Raw genomic sequence first — 20,329 nt, forward strand, 5'->3', positions numbered from 1 at the left:
TTTTTTTATCTCCATTTTATAGATGGGGAAAACTGAAGCAGGCAGCCTTTAAGTAACTTGGTCAAACCACTAGGAAATGTGCCAGGGTGTTTTGAACTTAGGTTCCCATCATTCTAGCCACTGAATCACTTAGTTGCCTAGGAAAGAGGCCCAAGGAGAGTGATTTGAACCCAGGTCCTCTGACTCTAAATCCACTATTCTTTCTACTGCACAAATCATGAACTAGAATGAGAGGGTGGGGCAAGAGGATCTGAGGATGGATGACAAATTTGAGGGCTGTCAGAACAGTAAATATGACATTTTCCTCCCCGTACAGAAAAGAAATAAGGTTTGGAGGATGTAAAGAGTCCAGGATGTGACTAACACAGAGACTCTGTTCAGAAAATAACCTGATTTTATTGTATAAAAAAGATCGTTTGATTTGAAGGATTCAGATTAAAGTTAGGGATCAATAAGTTAGTGTCAATAAGTCATATTACTTTAGTTTAGATCTATTTCCAGGGGGTGGGGAGTTCTTTAGTCTTTCCATCTCAGCTTCCTGAGGAGGAAAATTGGTATGACAGTACAGCTCCAAAAGCACTGGGAGGCCTCTCTCATCTCAGTTTTCCAGGGGCTTGGTAGTCCTTGCCAGGCAATTCATTTCCTGAAACTCACAGTTCTTACCCCAACAGTGGCTAGAGGCCTTTAATGAGTCCCTGGTATGGGGAGGGAGGTGGTATAGAGTTACCATTTCTTGGTGGACCACAGACATTCACTGACTAGTGTCCCCTCTGCTGGCTGGACAGAACCCCAAAAGACTATTAATAGAGTAGCACCCAAGCTGCTGATCTATTGACATTCCTGATGCTGCCATCTGATCTTTGACTAAGGCCATTGCCAAGAACACTCACTCACTCACAGACAGTCTCTCCTTTCTCCTTCCTTCCCTTTCTTTCTCTCCTCCCTATTCCCTTTCCTTCACTTAGGTGTGGATATTTCTTCTCTCCCCTACACCCTGGATTTGATGTTTTTGAGGCAACGTAGACAGGCATTCCTCTGAGAACACTCCTAGCTCTTAGGGAGTGGACCCTCTCTCATCCAGAGCCCTGCTTCCCCTTGGGCCCCACTAATTCTAATTCTGCATGTCGGGCTGTGGCATCTGGGGATTCCTTTTCCCTCAGCCTGTCCCCCACCCTCCCTGCTTCTCATGTGAAGACTCCCCAAAGCAGGAGGATAAAGGGCCTGTGTTCCCTGGAGCACCCTTCCCAAAGCCCATGAGATCAGCAGTGGTTCCTTCTGCTTGGCTGAATTGAGGCTGAGGAGCATGAGTATTTTAGGAAAGGGAGGGGTGGCAGTCAGGGAGTAATTCCCTGTAGGGAAGTCATATCCTCAGCTGAAGGCTAGGGGGAGGGCAGGCAGGGGGTGGGAAATGAAAAGGTCAGAGTCAAAGCCACTCTGAAAAGGTACAGGAGGTGCCTCAGTCAGCAGATTAAGTTCCTGATACTCAGTGAGAGAGAACTGGGGGAGAGCAGGGAACTCACTAGAAAGGTCACTCGCGTAGGAGAGGAGCTCCAGGGCCATGGAAAGTGCCAAAGCTCAAAAAGCCAGGAACCAGGAAGGCCCCAGGGAGGAGACAGGGCCCCAGGGCCTCTGATGCCAGGCCAGCTGATTTGGATGCCAGGGGAGGAGGGGAAGGGACATGCTCAGAAGGTTCTGAGGACAGAGATGTTGCTAGGAGAAGCTGGACAAGAGATGAAATCTTTGTATTTTGTTACAAACACTGAAATCCATTGACACAGGATGGTGCCCCTGGTAGGGTCAGAGCCAAGGAGTTTCACAAGGCTCTATCTTCTCCCTCCCCCAACTGGAGCCCACCTCCTGAGCAACCTCTGCCCCAACTTCCTCACTTCCACAAGAAGCAGCCACTTGATTGGGCATGGGGCCTGGAGGGCAGGGCTCTTAGCTTTGGCCATCATTTTTTTAGGTCAGCAAAATGCAGCAGCCATCCTAGCCCCCAGTTATCCAGAGGGCGTTGAGGTTCATTTCCCCCATACCCAAATAGAAAAGAAAAGTGGCCTGACCCCCTGGAGAGGAGGAGGGGGAAAGAGGAAGATACAAGAATTTAAGAATCTCCAAGCTGAGATGAGGTCAATTGCTTGGGTCCGGTTTGGCCCCCTGTGCAGAGGTTTCCATGGGTCCTTAAGCCCCAAGGCTCCCCGTACTCTGAGGAAAAGAAAGGGCCAAGCTGAGGTTGAGTGACTGAGAACCTTTGAAAAGTTCTCAGGGCCCAATATGCCCCGGAGTCCGGTTCAGGAAACTGGGTGTCTCCAGTAACCCAAGCTCCAGTGCTGCTCACATGTGTTCTGGGTGGTTCTGAAGGCACTGGATAAATTTCTGGACTGGGTGACCCTCATAGCACACCTGGTACACTGCCGTGAACAAGGGGAACCTGGGTAGGACAGGAGAGAAAGAGGGATACACTGGGTCAGGCAGGAATCTCCTCCCATTTCACTTGTAATGATGGTTTTCAAATACAAACTCCTCAACCTTGGTTGGGGTGAAAGACCCCTTCACTAATGGACCTTCTTACCCTTCACATGTTCCTACCCCCACAGATAGTGGCTACTCTCCTGGCCTGGAGGACCCTCATAGCCACTCCTTGTCTCTTTCCCTGCTGGCTCCCTTCTTCCCCTTGCCTTGGCATTTCCTCCTACCAGAAGATAAAAGCTGTGGCCAAATGCTTCTCTCTAACTTTCCTCTGACCAGCCCTCTTTCCTGCCACCAGGAAGCCTTCCCAAACTCAGCTCCAACCACCCTAGCATCCCTGTGGCTGTGTGTGTTTTTAGAGTGAGCCTCTGATTGCAGGAGGAGGGCAAATGAGATGCCTGATTCCTGTGCCCCTCAGATCCAAGGAGGGTGAGGAGCAGCAGGGAAGGGTACATGAGGTCTGCTCCAGGGTGACACCACTCACTTGTCCACTAGGCCCTTGTGCTTCAGAATGCTGTGCAGCTCTCGAGCTGTCTGGGGCCCTTGAAGCTTCTGCCCATTCAGCATCTCTTTTTCCAGCTGTTCGATAGACTGTGAAAGAGATAGAGGGAAGGAAGTAAAGAACAGAGGGTCTCAGTGGTCGGGATCAGATGGAGCCTAATCTCTCAGATGGGGACTTGGGACCCTGGGGAGGAATTGGGGGCGGGGAGAGTATGCCCCAAGCCTCTTCTAGCCTTCCTCCCCCCCCCCCCCCAGGAGCCTTTCTCCTCCTTCCATCTGCCCTGATGGACCTTCTCCTGCCTGTCAGGACTCCACCTTCTGAGCCCCCACCTTTCCAGTTCTGGCAAACGCTTCAGCCACTTTTCGGTTCCGGCCCCCATAGCAGGTAGTGATGAGGTCAGCAACCCCACAGCTTTCCAAGAAGGTAGCTGAGGAGACTGGGCCTTTGCAGAAGAGCTTGGAGAATGCTATCATTTCCATGAGTCCCAGCCGGATCACAGCAGCCTTCGTGTTGTCCCCAAAGCCCAGGCCATCACAGAAGCCAGCTCCAACAGCAACCACATTCTATGGGAGTTGGGGAACAAATGTCACCTCTTCCCTCCACACCATATGCCCTTCCTCAAACCTGGTCGGAAGAGAGGGGCCTTACCTTTGGTCACATCTGAGTCATTGCCGGTTCTTAACCAGGGTATGTTAACTAGTGCATGTGGTGTGTTTGCTTTTGCTTTTTAAAAAAAATATCTATTCATAACTTTCAATATAATTGGCCTTCTTTGTAATTAAAAAAATTATTGTATGCATTTAAAAATCCAGCTAGGAGGCACAATGGATAGAGCACCAGGAAGCCGGAAGTTCAGTCTGGCCTTAGGTCCTAGCTGTGTGACCCTGGGCAAGTCACTTCACCCTGTTTGCCTCACTTTCCTCATCTATAAAATGAGCTGGAGAAGGAATGGCGAACCACTCCAGTATCTCTGCCAAAAAAACCCATAAAAGGCATCATGAAGAGTCAGATGGGACTGAAATGACAGCAGCTGGGAAGGGGTCTATAAGCTTCCCTACATGGCTAAAGGGTTCCATGACAAAAATGGGTAACTGGGGCCCTAACCTGTTTCCAAAATACTTTATGCTGCCCTGCTGCTGAATACGATGACTAGTCCTTTTTCTCTGGGACAGCCTTTCCCAGCTAACCTAGATGGTAGAGTACATAGAGAGTCAGGAAGATTCTGGTTCAGACCTAGCCGCAGCCACTCACTAGCTGTGTGACTCAGGGCAAGTCCTTAATGATGAATTGAGATAATACAGTATAGTGCTTAGCTCAGTGCCTAGCAGGAACTTAATAAATGCTGGTTCTTCTCCTCTAACCAATGCCACTTCAACCTCCTTGCTCTAGAAATCCTTCCCTGATTAATTCACCCCTCTAGCTTTCTGGCTAGATTTCTTCTAGTCGCCCCTTGCTCTTTTCTTATCTCCAGGACTGTGTCCTTGGTGTGTTCCCTGTCTCTCTCACTAGCCTAAAGCTACTCAAGGACAGAGGCTGAATTTTCCTCTAAGACAGGGCTGTGGCAAAGGTAAAAAGCAGTGCAGATGAGTGTGGGTGTTTTTCATCTGGGGGGGGGGTGCAGGGGTGTGGGGAGGTGTGGGGAGGTGTCTACTGGGGATCAGAACAGTTTCCCTGAGTCGCTCCACTGGAATTTTCTCCAGTCTGGAGTCCAGGCAGCCTACAGTTAATCTCATGGATCCCAATAGGACCCTGAGCCCTTTCCCCCCTTTCACCTTGAGGGCCCCACAGATCTCTACTGTGTCCACTTCTTGCACCACAGTTATTCGGAAATTTGGTGTCTGCAATAACTCCTTCAGCAGCTGCCCTTGGGCCAGGTCCTTGCAGCCTAAAGGGGAAGGAAGGGATGAGACTGAACAAGAGCTGTCACTTAATGGCAGCTGTTCTCCCCTCTGCTCCAGACAGAAAGAGGGTAACCCTTTCACTTCCCTTACCCTCCAGGACCCCTCTATCCTCCCCGCTCTGCTGAGCTTAGTATCTTGTAGCTTAAGCCCTTCCTTAGTATCTTGATGGGGGAAAAGAGATGGGCTGGACTGTAGTGAGAGTAGGGAGAAGAAAGCCTCACCAATGGTGGTTTCACAGAATTTCTCATCAGCCACCTCATTGGCAATATTGGCTCCCATCAGCACACTTATAGGGATGTCCAGTCGTTCCTGGATCACCTCAGAGATCAACTTCAGTCCGTCAGGGCCTTCATCCACACCCTGGGCACAGAAAGGGACTCAGAGCTAGCTTTTGTTTGTTCCACTATCCCAGTGATTCCCAAAGTGGGCGCTACCGCCCCCTGGTGGGTGCTGCAGTGATCCAGGGAAGCGGTGACGGCTACACTTTTTTTGTATTACATTCCATTCTGAGTTCAATAAATAGTTTCATAATTTCCAGGGGGCGCTAAATCATATTTTTTATGGAAAGGGGGTGGGTAGGCCAAAAAAGTTTGGGAACCACTGCACTATCTTGAGTCCCTACCCATGAAGACCATCTCTCAAAAACTATCATTCAGGAGCCTGCCTCTCATTTAAGATCCTCCTCCCATTCCCAGCTCAGGAACTGGACAAACTTTCCTTAGTCCTTCCCCATAATGCCCCAAACCAACCCTTCACTCCTCTCCCCCATTTTTCTGGATTTTAATTTTCAAATTGCTGCTCTGGTCCTCACCCCAAGCCCCTCACCACAGCCATTCCTTCTCCCCCCTCCCTTCATCCCAGGTACCTTGATCAGAGACACCCCAATGGCATCTCCCTTCAGATGACCCTTAAGCTGGTCACAGATTTTGCCAATGAATTGATGGGGCACCACGAAAACAAGGATGTCTGCATCTGCTGCTGCCTGGATCACATCTGGTACAGCTACCTACAGGAGTGGTAGAGTAGTGCTGACAGGACTATTCTGGGGGGGGGCGGGGAGAGTGATGGAGGGAGAAGGGAGCACTGAAACGGGTGCATGGGGGCAGGATTGGGTTTCAGGAGCAGAGCCTAGGAGTTATTAGGCTTGAAGAGACAGGCCATTTTCCCAGTCTCCCTCCCCAATAGCTCCAGCTATTTTGGGGGGTAAAAGATTCTTGGAAACAACTTCTGAAACCCAACTTGCTCCCAAGCCTCATCTAGGGGCATGACAGGTAACTCCAGAGATGGGCTGGGCTGGAGAAAGCAATTTGGAGGAGTTTCAGGGACCAAAAAATGAGGGTTCGCAGCTAGGAAGGTCAGAGCCCCAGACAACATGCCCTCCTCCCTCTTTTCAGGGGGAAAATGAAAGACAAATGAGTTTGGCCCGGCTCCTAGAGTCCACGGAGCAGTCTCCAAGGTCAGCCACTGGGTAAATGAGTAACAGGATGAAAGCCAGGGGCATTCTCCTGAACCCCAGAGTCTGGAAGCCTGTCCTTGGTTGCCACAGAGATGAGTTGCTTCAACAACCCCTCCTTTCCTCAGCCAGCCCAGCCCTGGAGCCACCTGATGGAAGTGGGGATTTATCTGGTCATGAGATACCCCAGGAGATGACAATCGGGGCATGGAGATCCCTTGGACAGACAGGTTCTGCCTCACAGAACTCAGTCACTTTCTGGTTCTAGGGCCAGCTCCTCTGTCCCTGCTGCCATTCATCTGTCCCCCACCCAACCCTTGAATATGCCTTCACATACTCTGTGCCATCACTGTCCCTGCCCCCATTCATGTTCCCCCACATACTCCATGCCTTCACTGTTCCCCTCTCCCCCAGAGTGTGCCCCCGATACTCTGTGCCATCACTGTCCCCACCTCCCTGGAGAGGGCCTCACCACATTGGGCGGCAGCTTGTGCCCAGGCAGGTATTTGACATTCTCATGCTTCGTGTTAATGATCTCTGTTAGCTTTTGGCCTGAAACTTCCTCCTCAAACACCCACATGGAGACCCGAGGGTCAAATCGTGCCAGCTGGGTCACATTGCCACCCACAATCTTGGCAATAGCTGAGCCCCTGAAGAACGGAGGACAGAGTGAGATTGGTGGTGGGGGACGGCAACTTTCTAAGATCTGCACAGCGGAAGAGGCCATGGGAAGAGCCAGCACCTGTCCTACCAGATGGAGCCCTCCCCCTCCCCAAGGAGTAATGGGATACTGAACGCTCCAAGAAGTTGAGGAGATGAGTGAGGCTTAGACCTGCTGACTAGGGACAAGCCCCACGTTCCAGAGTCATATCTTCCTGCTGGCACCCCGCCAGAACTTAAGACAATCAGATGTTGGTGGGGAAGAAAAGTGGAGGGGGCTTCTTTTCTGTGGGGACACTGGCACACCCGGAGCAGCCTGAAGCCCGTCCTGCCATTCTTGCTCAGAAGGCGACCACAGGGCTGTTGGGGCAGCTGCTGGGGCCAAGGCCGGGCAGAGGGTGTTTCCTCCCCTCTCCTCTCAAACCCTGGACCCTCACATATCCAGGGCATCGGCCCCAGTCATATCCCTCCCTTCACCCCCACCACAGTCTTCAGCAGGGGCTCTTACCAGTTGCCTGAGCCCACGATGCAGACCTTCTTGCCAGCCATGGTCCAGCCTCCCTGTCTGGACCTGCTCTGTGCCACACTGCCCTGCTTCTCCGTCTGCTGGGAGCATTTAACCATGGCCCGACGGGGCAGCCAAGCTCCACCCCTCAAGAGGGGGTGGGAGTGAGGAAGAGGGAGCGTCCAGCAGGGACAGGGAGGAACAGAGAGAGGAGGGGACAGGGAATCGGGACAGAGACTAATCTCAATCTCCCTCTCCCCTCGCCTGGCATCCTAGGAGAGCTGGCTTGTTAAGGGAGGGACAGAGGTTCTTCTTTCCTTCAGCAGATCCAGGAAACACACCTTTTCAGACCATCTGCCACCCCTTTATTATTCCTAACACTGCCTGGCGTACCCTGTGGCTTTAGGGTCAGGGGACCCCCAAAGTGGCAGGGCCCATCTTCCAAAGGAGCTAGAGCTGTAACAGGCCTGGCTTCTCAACTAACACACCAAAGATGACTGAGGCATTCTGGCCTCAGATGGGCAAGTCTTCAAGGGCTGAGTGAGGGCCCCACAGAGAGAGCTCACCTTTGGTTTGGGGATGACAGGTTAGAAAGATCCTGAGGCCTGGCAGGAGGTCAGTCAATTTTCGCCCTCCCCCGCCCCATACACGACTCTGGACAGACCTGGAGCTCTGAGGGGAGCAGGTGAAGCTGTGACACCATCCCCACAGGTGGCATGGCTGCCAGTTCTATCCCTACCCTGGCACTCCCACACATTTCCTCTAGAGCGCCCGTGTGGAGTGTCAGGAGGCAGGCAAGAAAGTGTTCTGCAGGGCCAAGTCTGCACTCACATTGCCCTGTTTGGTTAAGTGGGAACAAAGGTTCCCAAGCTCCTTGGAGAGGAAGGGTCGGGGTGCTCTTGAGCACAGCTGCCTTTGCACTTTGGCCCAGAAGGCAGACCTGGCTCCAGCTCCAGCAGCTTTGGCAGGTTCTTCTCTGCTGGGCTGCTGCTAGATAAGAACTGGAGGCAGCAAGGAGAACAGGGGAGGTGAAGGTTCACAATGGAGGGAAGCGCGTGCTATTGCTAAATCCTAGAAGAGGGATCTATGGAGACAGACACACCGCAGAAGAGAACTCATCCCAGGGGCACAAAATTTCCCCGAAGCTCGAAAACTCCAGGCCAGCTTCCTGCCCAGAGCTCTTCCCCCATCTTCCTCCTGGCACAGAGAGGACAGGCTGGCAGCAGAAGCCGAGCACCAGCTGGAACCACTGGAGGATAGGCCAAGGCAGCACTATTGTGTCCCTGAATGTTTGCTTCCCAGGGTCAGAAGCACCACAGAATGGAGGTGAATCTCAACCTCTGGATCCATTCCACAGTGGCATGTTTTGCCACTAGAGGCGGCTCAGGGTCTGGAGTCAGGAAGGCCCGAGTTCAAATTCAACTTCAGACACTTAGCTGTGTCACTCTGCTTGCCCTGGTATCCTTGACAATCACTACCTCACAGGGTTGCTGTGAATCAAATGTTTATAAAAATGCTTAGTACACAGTAGAGCTCTACACTTACTGCCTTTGCTCCACTTCATGGCCAAGATGCCTTGCTCATCTGATTCCTTCATTCCCCCTCAGAGAAGATGGGGCAGGGATATGATAAAGAGGACACAGAAGTCAGGACAGCCATGTCACAAGTCTAGTTTCTATTAATTAATGCTAGGCCTCCTTAAAAGGACTACAAAATTATTTATCTGCAGCCAAGAAAATATTCAGAGAAGGCAAGTGCCCTGTTCAATGTCCTTCCTGCCAAGCTATGGGCCCTGCCTCCCTGTTCAGACCCAAGCAGGTTCCGAGATTGGATTAGGAATTATAAACTCACATTGTTGTGCAGTCATGTCTGATTGTGACACCATTTGGGGATTTCTTGGTAAAGATCCTGGTTTGCCATTTCCTTCTCTAGCTCATTTTGTCGATGGGGAACTTGAGGTACACAGGGTTAAGTGACTTGACCAAGCTTACTCAGTAGAGAAAGCTTCTTTGGATTTTAATTCAGGTAGATGGATCTTCCTGACTCCAAACCTAGTGCTCCATCTACTGAGCCATCTGGCTACTCATAATCTAATAGATCCCAGCTTAACTGCACAGGAATTTATAGTTCCCTCCTAATTCGGGGAAGCAGAGATCACAAAAGTTCCCTAACTATAGCCAATCCCTTTTCTCCTTCCAGCAAGCCTGGGACCAAACTGACTGGCGGAGGGAAAGCCCAGGACCATCTTCTAAATAACTGAGTTTACTGTAGGGAATCTCGTTGCAGGTTAATGTCCTTTGGGGCTCAATTACCCTTGAGGGATCCTTCTGGCCCGAGTGCTTGGTTCACTTTATAGAATAAAAAATAACAGCTTACTATCCCCAACCCCAGATCCTCTGGCCATAAAAAGAGAATCCTTAGGAGGGAGGCAAGGAAAGCAAAGGAGAGGCCACCCAGGAGCACGAAGAGGACCTGGTGAGCAAGGCTTGATGGATGGATGGACGGACAGACAGACACACACACACACACCTGGCAAGCAAGGCTTGATGGATGGACACACACACACACACACACCAGCTAATTCCAGAAGTTCAAAGTTGGGTGTCCTAGGGAGTCAAAGGCTTCCAATGAACCTGGGAAAGGTCAATGTAGAAAAGCAAACTGTGAAGAGACAGGAGCTGGCATAAGCCACAGGCCTCCCCAGATGTTAAGAACCTCTGGAAAGACTGACAGGGAGGACCAGGAAACAGGTTATGACAACCCCCAAAACTCCCTTCCATACCTGAAAATGAACCCTGGGGAGTTATCTTAGGCTTCCTACTGTACCAAGTTCCCTTTCCCTGAAGAGCAATCCATAGAAAACAGAGGCTGTGAGCATGGTAATCGGTACTAGAGGACATGAGATCAAAGAGGAATTCTCTATCAAGAAGGGGAAGCCCATCCTTCAGAAGATGCTTTTATTAAAACTGGGTGACATCTATAAGGGGACAGTACAAAAAAAATTTTGGTCCATGAAAAAACATAATATTCAGTTAATAAAAAGTTATCTGCAACAGGGACACTGCCTAAGTGGTGGGAGGAAGGCCGGTGTCTGAGCTTCCTTCACACAGTCCTGGCCAGGAGTGGGGCCAGGGCTCAGCCGCCTGCCCCCCACAGAGGTCTGTGAGGTGTCATCGTAGTGGTGGAAGGGAAGCTTTTCAGAGGGACACGGAGCAGGCACGGAGGGATACTCGCAGGAGCCTGAGGAGGGGTGGGGAGGCAGGAGTCTGTCAGTTCTGGGGGTTTTGGAGCCGACGCCAAACCTTCTGCCCCTTCTGCACCTGGCTCTCTCCCACCCTGCTGTGTTGAGTCTGCGAGCCTGAGATATGCTAACTTAAGGGGGGAAATTCAACCTGGAAAAGGAATATGGGGTTTTCCTGGAAAGATACAAAACCATCTCAGCTCCACTGGGCCAGGCTCCTTGGTCCTGCTGCTTACCTGAGGGGCTGAAGGATTTCGGTTGGGGTCATGGGTAGAGTCACAAACCCAACAAAGAGCCGCTCTCCAGCCCTCGGCTCCCCTCGTTACCCGGGCCCCAGCCCCACTACAGGAGCTGACTAAAGGGGCAAGGGGCAGGGAAAGATAGCCGAGGGCTTTGATCCATTGGGTTTGAGCTGGATTTCTCTACAAGGGACGAGGCTGTGTGGGAGGGGTGGTGGCCACATCTCCAGGCAATGGCTGGAACGGTTGCCTTGCTGGCAGTGACAACACACGAGGGAATGGATGTGGGGAAAAGGCAGGGCTCCCAGCCCAAATGCCCTGGCTTAGGAGGAATCCTAAGGAAAAGCAGCAGCTAGAGGGAGTGTGCCAGGTGGGAGCAGCAGTCAGGGAACAAACTCTAATACTGATGTGAACCCCTGGGGAGGGGGGGGGGTCAGGGAAGAGCTGAGCCAGCAGGCCATCCTAGGCTACAACCAGGCCAAATAGTCTAAAGGTTCCCTTGGGTCCCTGAATATCCCATTAAGATAAGAGTTTGTACCAAACTGATGAAAGGAAAGAAAATGGGATTCTATGTAGGGACAACCAAAACCAATTAACTTAAAGAATGCCCCCAGGTCCAGACCTGGGCAAAGGGGCTATGGCCCTCAAGTCCTGGGTCTCATAAGGGCAAGATCAGCTTAGTTGTTTCCCTTGAAGATCACTTGGCCTTGGGCCCAATCCATTCAGAGCATTGATTACCACTATAAGTTCTCTCACTAATACTAACTAGAGGTCCTATGTAGACCAGGAAAAGGGAGAGGCACATGGGAGTTTTTCGAGGCAAAGGGGAGGTGAAGAGATTGGGGAGGAGAGAATATTTGTCTCGAGACAGAAATGTGGGACCCTCTTCATCTTGGTGTCATCCTTCAACCAGCAGCTTCCCCTTGGATCCCCAAGCAAGACTAGGGCAGGTGCTAGAGGGAGGCACGAGAGCCTAAACGAAGAATTGGCGTGGCCAGGCTGAGGATGTAGGAGGGGCTTTATGTATTTCGGATGCCCAGGGCCTGCTCCAGTTCCTGCCGTCTCTGTTGCACCTGCAGGGAAAGGAGAGAGAGGCTGAGGGGAAACAGGCCTATAGATGGAGACCTAACATCCCAAACTTCCCACTTGGGAAGCACCAGGCCTCAGCCCCTTGCTCTCTGTTGGTTCTCTCTTGGCCTTCCCAGGTACCTACCTTAGAGTAGAAATATCTGCACACGGCCTCCTGAGCCCATGGCTGGAAATAGAACTCAGCTCGGCGCTCCTCTTCTGGGTTACCCACCACATCAGTCATGGTCTAGAGAAGTGGGGAAGGGCAGACACGTTCTTAGTCTAAGCTATCTTTTCTATAAGAGCCTAACGGATGAGGTTCTCGCTTGCCAAGACGGAGTATTCTTAAACTCCATTCCTCAAACATCTTCAATAGTTCTCTAGTTTCAATCCCATCATCTAAAGACACTTTGAACTATCCCACCAATCTAGGCTGGTAATACTTGGTTCACTCCTCCTTAACTTGCTCTTTCACCCTCCCCTCCCAATCCAAATCCTACTCATCCTGTTGAGACCCAGTCCAAGGTCTAGCTTTTCCATGATGTATTCCCCAACTAACGCAATCTTTCTTGGGCTCATTTTTGGAATTCCTAGGGCAATTCACATGTAGATAAAGCTTTAAGATTGTCAACAATCTCTACCATTTTACATATGTTTTGTATTGTTTGTTACTGCTGCTTTCTACATGCTAGCCTTGCCTCTCCAAACCAGGCAAGGACCACAGATGAATATGTCTGAATCAACCACGGCACTGAGCCCAGTGCTGGTTTCTTAGTAGACAACTCAATAATCACATCTGTTGATTAATTAAACCTTCATTTTTCTGCCTCAAATTAACATAGGCTCTAGAGCAGGAACTCTCTAGGCTCCCACAGCTACCTCTCTTGTCCCTTTCTCAGAAGAAATGAGGCAAATTGGAGATCCCAGTCTGAGAATGTTACCTTCAGATCCCGGCACTGGGACTGAAGCCAGTCATTGATGAAGCCCTGAGGGTCTCTGGCAAAACTCAGCATGAATTCTCGTTGGGTTTTCAGCTGGTTGATGGTCTCTATTGTCTCATGGATCTATGGATAAGGGTATGGATTCAGGAAAACCACAGTATTTTTCCTATGCTTGTTTGTTCTGTGCCCGATAGCTTACAAAATTCTTTCATACATAGTTCTGTGAGGCAAATGGGTAGATGATGTACCAGTTCCACTTTATAGATCAAGGAAATTGAGGGTAAGAGATGTGAAGTGACTTCACACATGCAAGAAACAGCAGAATAGGAACTAGAACTCAGGTCTTCTGGCCTTAGCTCACTGATTTTTTTCCTCCACTCTGATTGCTTGCCTCAGGTTAAAGGCAGGTGTTCCCTCATAACTCCTGAGCACCACTCCAAACTCTGGCAAAGTCTGCTTTAGAGCATTATCCAGATACAGCTTTATCCACAATTCTGCCTCAAAAAAAAAATCTGAGGGGCAGCTAGGTAGCCCAGTGGATTGAGAGCCTGGCCTAGAGACTGGAGGTCCTAGGTTCAAATCTGGCCTCAGACACTTCCCAGCTGTGTGACCCTGGGCAAGTCACTTGACCCCCATTGCCCACCCTTACCAATCTTCCACCTATGAGACAATACACAGAAGTTAAGGGTTTAAACAAAAAAAAAAAAAAATCTGAGGACAGAGAGGTATGTAGAGTGGGTCCTGGAGATCTATAAAGAGGGAAAAACTGGCCTACCAACTTTGACTAGGAAAACCCTTGATAGCCAAATTACTCAGGCTGGGGCTCTTACCTTGTTGTCTAGAGCAGCAATCTCCTGCTGGCTGGCAGTAGAGAGCAGGAAGGAATTCATCTGAGTCTTTAGGGTATCATCCACTTCCACATCAATGTCATAACAGGCAGTCTTCTTTTGGTCATTAGGGTCAACGCTGGGGAAGAAAATATAGTGATGTGATGGAGTGCCTCCAAAAATTGTTACTGAAGTCCAGAAGTATGCTCCTGATGTAATTTCTGAACTACTGATGTAATTTCTAAACTGAAATAGTCTAGTTCCTAGTGATCCAATTCACTGTCTCAAACATTGCTTGCAGAACCCCAGTGTGAGGGAAAAAAGTACACTGGCCAAACAAACACCTGGGGAAATAGTCTCAGGTTCAATCTAGAAAGAAGCTCTGGAGATGCATTCCTTACTCAACCACTGCCAAGAGTGAAAGGAGAAATGGAAAAGGTGCCAAACTTCAGCCCTTATCTCCTCACTAAAGGAAAAAGAAGACTCGAATCCAACCACCCTCCCATCCCCTGATCCCATTAGCAAAGCTCCCAAGCCCCTACCTGATGACGTGATTAATGATGATGGGTTCTGGTGGCATAAGCAAGGCATGGAGTCGCTGAGGGATCTCAGAGAACTTCATCCGTTGTGACTCGAATATCTATAGGAAGAAGCAATTTAAGGCTGAAGCTATACAGGGTACCCTTCTGTACCCAGGGAACTCCAACCCAAGAGCAAGACCCTCCCTCACCTGCTGGAGGTATTTATCACAGAGAACAAACTCCCGTTCATGGGGGTCCTGAAGCTTATGAGTCTTGATGTACTGCCACAGTGCTTGGATGATCACTGGACGGGTCTGGGTGTGGATGCCAAGAAGTCGGGCCAGGCGAGGGTCCAATTTAAACTGAGGAGGCTATAGAGAAACAAGGGGAACAAGGAGAGACATAGGGTAAGTAAGCCAAGTTTGTCTGCATCTTGGGAGAGAAGAGTGAGGAAGGTGACTCATGGCTTAGCTACAGCTGAGAATAACAGATGGGATGGGGGTAGAAAAGTAGGACTTTCCCCCACAATACCTGGTAATCCAGCATCAGCAAAACAGTGCATCGAACATTCACATCCCCTGGCCGCTTCACCTGGAAGCCATCTGTCTCCTGAGTGGTAGCAGTCCTGTGCCACTAGAGAGAAAAACATATCAGAGCTGGCTCCTTCAGGGGAAGAGCACTGGTGGGGTGTGAAGATGGGATTTCTTACAAGGGGAAGGAATATTTTTTTTTAACCCTTTCCCTTCTCTCTTAGTATCAGTTCCAAGACAGAAGAGTGGCAAAGGTTAGGCAAATTGAATTAAGTGACTTACCTAGGGTCACACAGCTAGGGAGCGTCTGAGGCCAGATTTGAATCCAAAGTCCTCCAGACTCCAGGCCTGGCCCTCTATCCATAATACTATCTCACTGCCCCAAGGGAACACCTTTTCATTGAAATTTAGGGGTTTTTTTATACCAGTCATTTCCCAGAAAACTTCTTTTGTTATTAACTATATTCAAATCAATCTTTTGGTGCTCCAATGGAGGATAATCCAAAAAGCAATTTCTTTTGATTCTATAATTTTTTTCTTGGCAACAGATTTTACTTTAAATTTGGACTGACATTAAAATTAGCTTATATTCTCCGGGAAAAAAAGCTAAAGAAATGACAATTTTATTCCCAAATAGACAATATATAAAGTATCAGCAGATATTCAGATATGTAGATTTCTAAAGATCCCATGCCTTGCCTCAGACTGTGATATTACTAAGGGCGAAAGACAGGTATGTTCTGTCTCCCAAGTTCCTGGTGCTTGGCTATGCCTCTTGCAACTTCAATTGCTATTCCTTACACTGGTAGAGACCAAGACCCTTCAGCTACTAGCTCTGTCGTCTCCTCCTCATAGCCAAAGAAGGCCAGCCAATCTAAGAAGTTCAAGGTAGAAAGGAATGGGGAGCTAATTGTGTACTGGCAAGGAATGAAGTGAAATAGTGGAGAAAGAGTTGGCATCAGTTAAGACCTGAATTTAGTTCTCATCTTTGGCACATACTAGACGTATGAAGCTGAGTGAGTCGTTTAGCCCCTCAATGCTCCAAGCAACTCTCGAAGATTAAGTTTCAGAGTTTTTACTGATCTGTACTGGCTGAGGAAGTTTCCTCATCAGGAGTTCTCTGTAGCACTGAATCACAAGTCCAGTTTAAAAAAAAGAGTGGTGGAAGACTCTATCTGGCACTTTGAACGTGATGAGCCATCCATTCTGATGTTGACTTGGCAAATATCCAAGGGAATAACCATGTTTCTAACTTGATCTATAGAACAACTAATGGAGTCACACATACAACTAGGTACATAATAAATGATCTTTTGTCATAATCACTCATTGTCTGTAAAGTTAGAAAAACCCTCTGTAATAATAACTGGACTAGCCAAGGGAGCTAACGTGGAAGGCCCCAAACTGAGAAAGATGTATCCAGGAGAAAAAAACTTCTACAGTGCCAAATGATACCATAAGCTATAGCAACTGCCCCCAGGAAGAAGCATAAATGGGTTTTAAGTGACACCTGATCTCACAGGTGGCAAGCTGGATGGGGAGCTGGCCTTGGATGTGGGCATCAAGAGGCCCCAGCTAGGATTTCAGGGGAAGAGGGGAGGAGTAAGGAAGAGGAGAAGAAAAGTGGGTGAGGGGAGGAGAGAAGGAGCAAGCAGAGCCTTTTTCATATGCCTAACGGGTCCTAATAGCAAAGAGGCAGAACTTCAAAGGTGTCTGTAGCCTGGGGAAGAACCAGCTCTCCTAGCTTAGAACTAAACCAGATGGTGCCCCCTGCAGGGTAATGTACAAACTCTAAAGGCTAAATATTTGGTGCAGAGGGCAGGTATACTTGGAACAAATTCTTGAATTTATTTTGGACTTATATAGGCATTCCAGAGTTGGTTCCCAGTTCCCTCAGTCCCGCCCATGTCAGAAGATAGACAAATGAACTACTCACTTCCACCAGGTGGTTGTCTGGCCCGTATAAATCTTTGTCCAGCTCAATCACCAAAGACTTAAAGAAGGAGGAGAATTTACGCTTCTGCTTGGTAGCATCATATTTAGACAGAGCTGACTGAAGAAGAGCAGAAGAGAAACGCCAGATTAGGGAAGAAAAACTAGAAAATGCCCAAAACAAGGCCCATGGCCAAAGAACCCATGGTAAGATTGGGACGAGTTCAAGCCAAATGGAATCAAAAATGATTTCCAAATATTTTTATTAGGGGATGGCAGCTTGATGTCTTGGGCAACAAACCAGTCAGAGTGACACTGAAACCTTGGAAAACAATTTGCAACATATACATGGTCACTTATAAACCCACCCTACTCCCAAGGGAAAAGTATTTCTGGGAATGAGGCAAGGAATTCTAATATCCACATTTAGGAAGAGAATTAATTCAAGGAGAATAAAGGCTGACTGGAGGGAAAAGTGAATCATGAGCAACAGCAACAAGAACAAAAACAATTTTACTGGGACAGAATGACAACATAAGCAGATGGAATGCACTTATGTATATGGGAAGGCAGCTCTGATCCAGAGCCCCAGTTCTCTGCAAAATTCACTCAAATTAGCTTGGCTATAAACAGTCACCATAGTGGAAAACAGACTAAGAGGTAAATAATGGAAAGTAATAAGGAAAAAGTAAGCTTCCCCAAGGAGCAAGGAAGGGTGGGAGGGCTGGGGGCTACAATCCCCCAGTTGGTACTCAGCATGAAATAAGGAATAGCATGTCAGAGAATTCTGCCTGTTCTAAATCATGATGTGTTTTCAGCAACAGCAGAGAAAAGGGAGATCACACAGTGGGAATTAAGGATCTTAAGGATTCAAACAGGAAGGCATGGCCTGAAATGCCATATGAGGGGAAAACCTGCAAACTCACTTGATAAATAAGCCCAAACCAAGGTAATCAGCAGAAACCTGGGAAACCATTAATGGCCAGAACGAGCCGAGGGGGGAAGTGAACAGCAAATCAGATCACAGGACAATAGTGTTCTCAACACGATATGGCAGTGAAGGCCAAAGCTGTGGGAGCTGCACACAAAGAGCCATTGTCTTCCAACGCAAGGAGCCGAACGTCCCTCTCCCTGCTGCTCTGGAAAGGAGTTGTGAGCACCATTCAGGGTCCCTCCAGACCAGAAAGAAATTGCTCTTCTCTAGATGCCCCCACCCCCAGTCCCTACCAGTGTGCCTCACACTCACATCCTCGAGAAGCCGTCCTTCCACCCGAAGCTCCCAGGACGCCACGGTTCCTTCTCCATCTTCAGCATCAGATTTAGCTGGATTGAAAGTATTCGAAATGAAAATTCGAAGTTTCCGTTTTTGCTGAAGGGGGTGGAAACAAAGATTAGTATACAGCTTTGACAATAATACCCTGTCCATTCCATTTAATTCTAGCAAACCAAGTTGCAGTCTGTCCGGTCCCTTGGGAGGGGACAGGGATTCCAAACAGGAAGAATGGGCAACCACCCTGAGTGCATAAATAAGAATGAAAGACGGGGATTTTCACAGTGACAACTGTGTTCCTGAGTGGAGAAAGCAATTATAGCAGTGACATGGACAGGACAAAGATTTCTGAGGAAACAGTGGGGCCCTTCTCTCCTTTTTATATTCTGGTACTTCTAGCAAAATTAGCTTTTAGGCAAAAGGGGAAAGGAGAAAGTTAAATGCTTGGGGGATCTGTCTTGAGCTTCTAATTTCTCATTCTTAGATTGCTGGAGGTTCCTAAATCTCTCTCTCGGCTCTTTGTTTATGAGTTTGCTGTACCTTGATAGGTCGTTTCAAAGCCTCCTGGATATCTAGCCGTTTCCTCATGATGGTCTGATCGAGTTTCCTTTCAAAAGCCAAGAGGTCCATATAGGCCTGGGATTCTGGTACCAGCTCACGAATCTAAAGGGTAGTAAGATGTAGTCAGATATATACAATTTGCTCTCAAACTCACAAGGACTAGGGGCCCTAGGGGAGACTGAGGGCAGAGGAAGACGTGCTAGACTCACCCTTTGAGGTAGAATTTTGTCAGCCATCTTCTTTTTCTTTGCACTGTTCAGAATAAACATTCGTATTAGGCTGGGATAGAACTGACCAGAACCTGAAAATGGGGAGGTCAGCATCCCCATATGAATGTGGAGGAAGTAGGAAAAGGGGAGTCTAGGGACTGAAAAGCTTCTCTCAAACCAGAGAAAAATCCCCCCAATCCCATGACAAACTCAGATGAAGTGGTCTCATGAGACAAGAATGATATGGTTGTTGACACACAACCAAGTTTCTGTTACTCTTCCCCAGAATTCCTTTTATCCTTCCCAGAAGTATCTTACTTGTGATTTCGATTCTGGACTGCCTGCTGCTGGACCTGCTGGATCTGTTGAGGAGCTGGTCTCTTTCTTGACTGATCTATTCCTGATTGGGTCAGACCAGGTCGAACTGAAGGATTCCCCCCATAGCCAGGAGGTCCCATAGAAGGTCCCTGAGGTGTCATACGGCTCCCTGGCAACATGCCTGGACGCTGTAGATGAGATAAAACAGGGATATTATGGCTCTCCCAACTCTGTGTGGGGAGGGGATGTAAAGAAGAATATTGGATTATTACCTTGATGAAAGGTAGGACCTTCTATGAAGTGGGCTAACTGGGGCTTCCTTCACAAGGTCCAAGAAAAGGACAAGAGATCTGCCCAAGGTAAATTTTTATCTAGGCTAACCCCAACAATTTCAGGGTTCACTTCCAGTTCCTTTAATAAACGAAGATGCTTCCTTGTTATGCGGGCTTGGAGATTTCCTTTGTTACCTGTTCCCCTCAAGTCTCCTAATTTCTTTTTTTTTTGCCTAATTTCTTTTTGCCTAATTTCTTTTCCAGTTGAACTCTTTTTTGAAAACTATCCCTTCAACAGTCATCAGGACTGTTAGGAACACCCCACTCCTACTCCCATCCCCATCCCACTTAAATTCCTAATCTTGTATGCCAGGCCTTGCTTTTCACCAGGTCTTTCATTACTGTTCCACAATTTTTCACTAATTCCATACCTTTCCAATTAAATTGAACCACAGGCTGTTAAGAGTTAGGCTGAACTTGGCTGAAAACAGACTCCCTAATTTTAACAAGGAGGAAGCTGAGCTGCTAAGGAGTTAAGGGACATACCAGAGGTATGTAGGAAATCAGTCCTGTTGGGAGCTGGACAGGACCTACAGATGAGGAAGCTGAGGTCAAAAGGGCTAAGATAACTTTCCCAAGATCACATAGGTACAAAGTGGCAGGCCCAGGATTTGAACCTATGTCCTCTGCCCACTGTCTAGAATCTTCTCTCATGTTCCAGGCCTCTCCCTGACCCCACACCGGGATGGAGATGGAGCCAGGCCCGGAAGCAGCTGGTTCTGCTGCTCACTCCACTCTCCAGAGCTGTCCCACCACGAGGACCTCACACCCCATCCTCCCCTCCCGCCTTGTGGGTACCAATATACAGCCCCGTACTCCTCCATCTTAATACCCCGCTCGCGCCCCCCCCCCC

General features: G+C 48.8%; 2 protein-coding genes across 3 annotated transcripts; both read right to left on the bottom strand.

Moving 5' to 3' along the window:
- Nucleotides 1-376: 376 nt before the first annotated feature.
- On the bottom strand, nucleotides 377-7,568 carry GPD1 (glycerol-3-phosphate dehydrogenase 1). Of its 2 annotated transcripts, none has more exons than XM_044677621.1 (8): nucleotides 7,491-7,568; nucleotides 6,796-6,972; nucleotides 5,735-5,807; nucleotides 5,091-5,229; nucleotides 4,741-4,853; nucleotides 3,298-3,531; nucleotides 2,951-3,057; nucleotides 377-2,428 (listed from the first exon to the last, which is right to left on the bottom strand). In XM_044677621.1, the coding sequence occupies exons 1-8, from the start codon at nucleotides 7,529-7,531 to the stop codon at nucleotides 2,332-2,334; spliced, it is 981 nt and encodes a 326-aa protein (XP_044533556.1). In that variant the 5' UTR covers nucleotides 7,532-7,568; the 3' UTR covers nucleotides 377-2,331. The 2 variants fall into 2 exon arrangements, with proteins under 2 accessions (XP_044533556.1, XP_044533554.1); XM_044677619.1 differs by having other exon boundaries at nucleotides 5,735-5,875; nucleotides 6,795-6,972.
- A 2,859-nt stretch (nucleotides 7,569-10,427) lies between these two features.
- Nucleotides 10,428-19,326, bottom strand: SMARCD1 (SWI/SNF related, matrix associated, actin dependent regulator of chromatin, subfamily d, member 1). The gene is made up of 12 exons (XM_044679788.1): nucleotides 19,145-19,326; nucleotides 18,827-18,869; nucleotides 18,597-18,719; nucleotides 18,033-18,155; nucleotides 16,791-16,907; nucleotides 14,856-14,957; nucleotides 14,534-14,695; nucleotides 14,346-14,443; nucleotides 13,807-13,942; nucleotides 12,977-13,099; nucleotides 12,181-12,282; nucleotides 10,428-12,040 (listed from the first exon to the last, which is right to left on the bottom strand). Exons 1-12 carry the CDS (start codon nucleotides 19,321-19,323, stop codon nucleotides 11,987-11,989), a joined length of 1,362 nt encoding a protein of 453 aa, XP_044535723.1. The 5' UTR covers nucleotides 19,324-19,326; the 3' UTR covers nucleotides 10,428-11,986.
- Nucleotides 19,327-20,329: the final 1,003 nt, after the last annotated feature.

The sequence above is a fragment of the Gracilinanus agilis genome, chromosome 5, assembly GCF_016433145.1.
Source record: "Gracilinanus agilis isolate LMUSP501 chromosome 5, AgileGrace, whole genome shotgun sequence".
NCBI lineage: Eukaryota > Metazoa > Chordata > Mammalia > Didelphimorphia > Didelphidae > Gracilinanus > Gracilinanus agilis.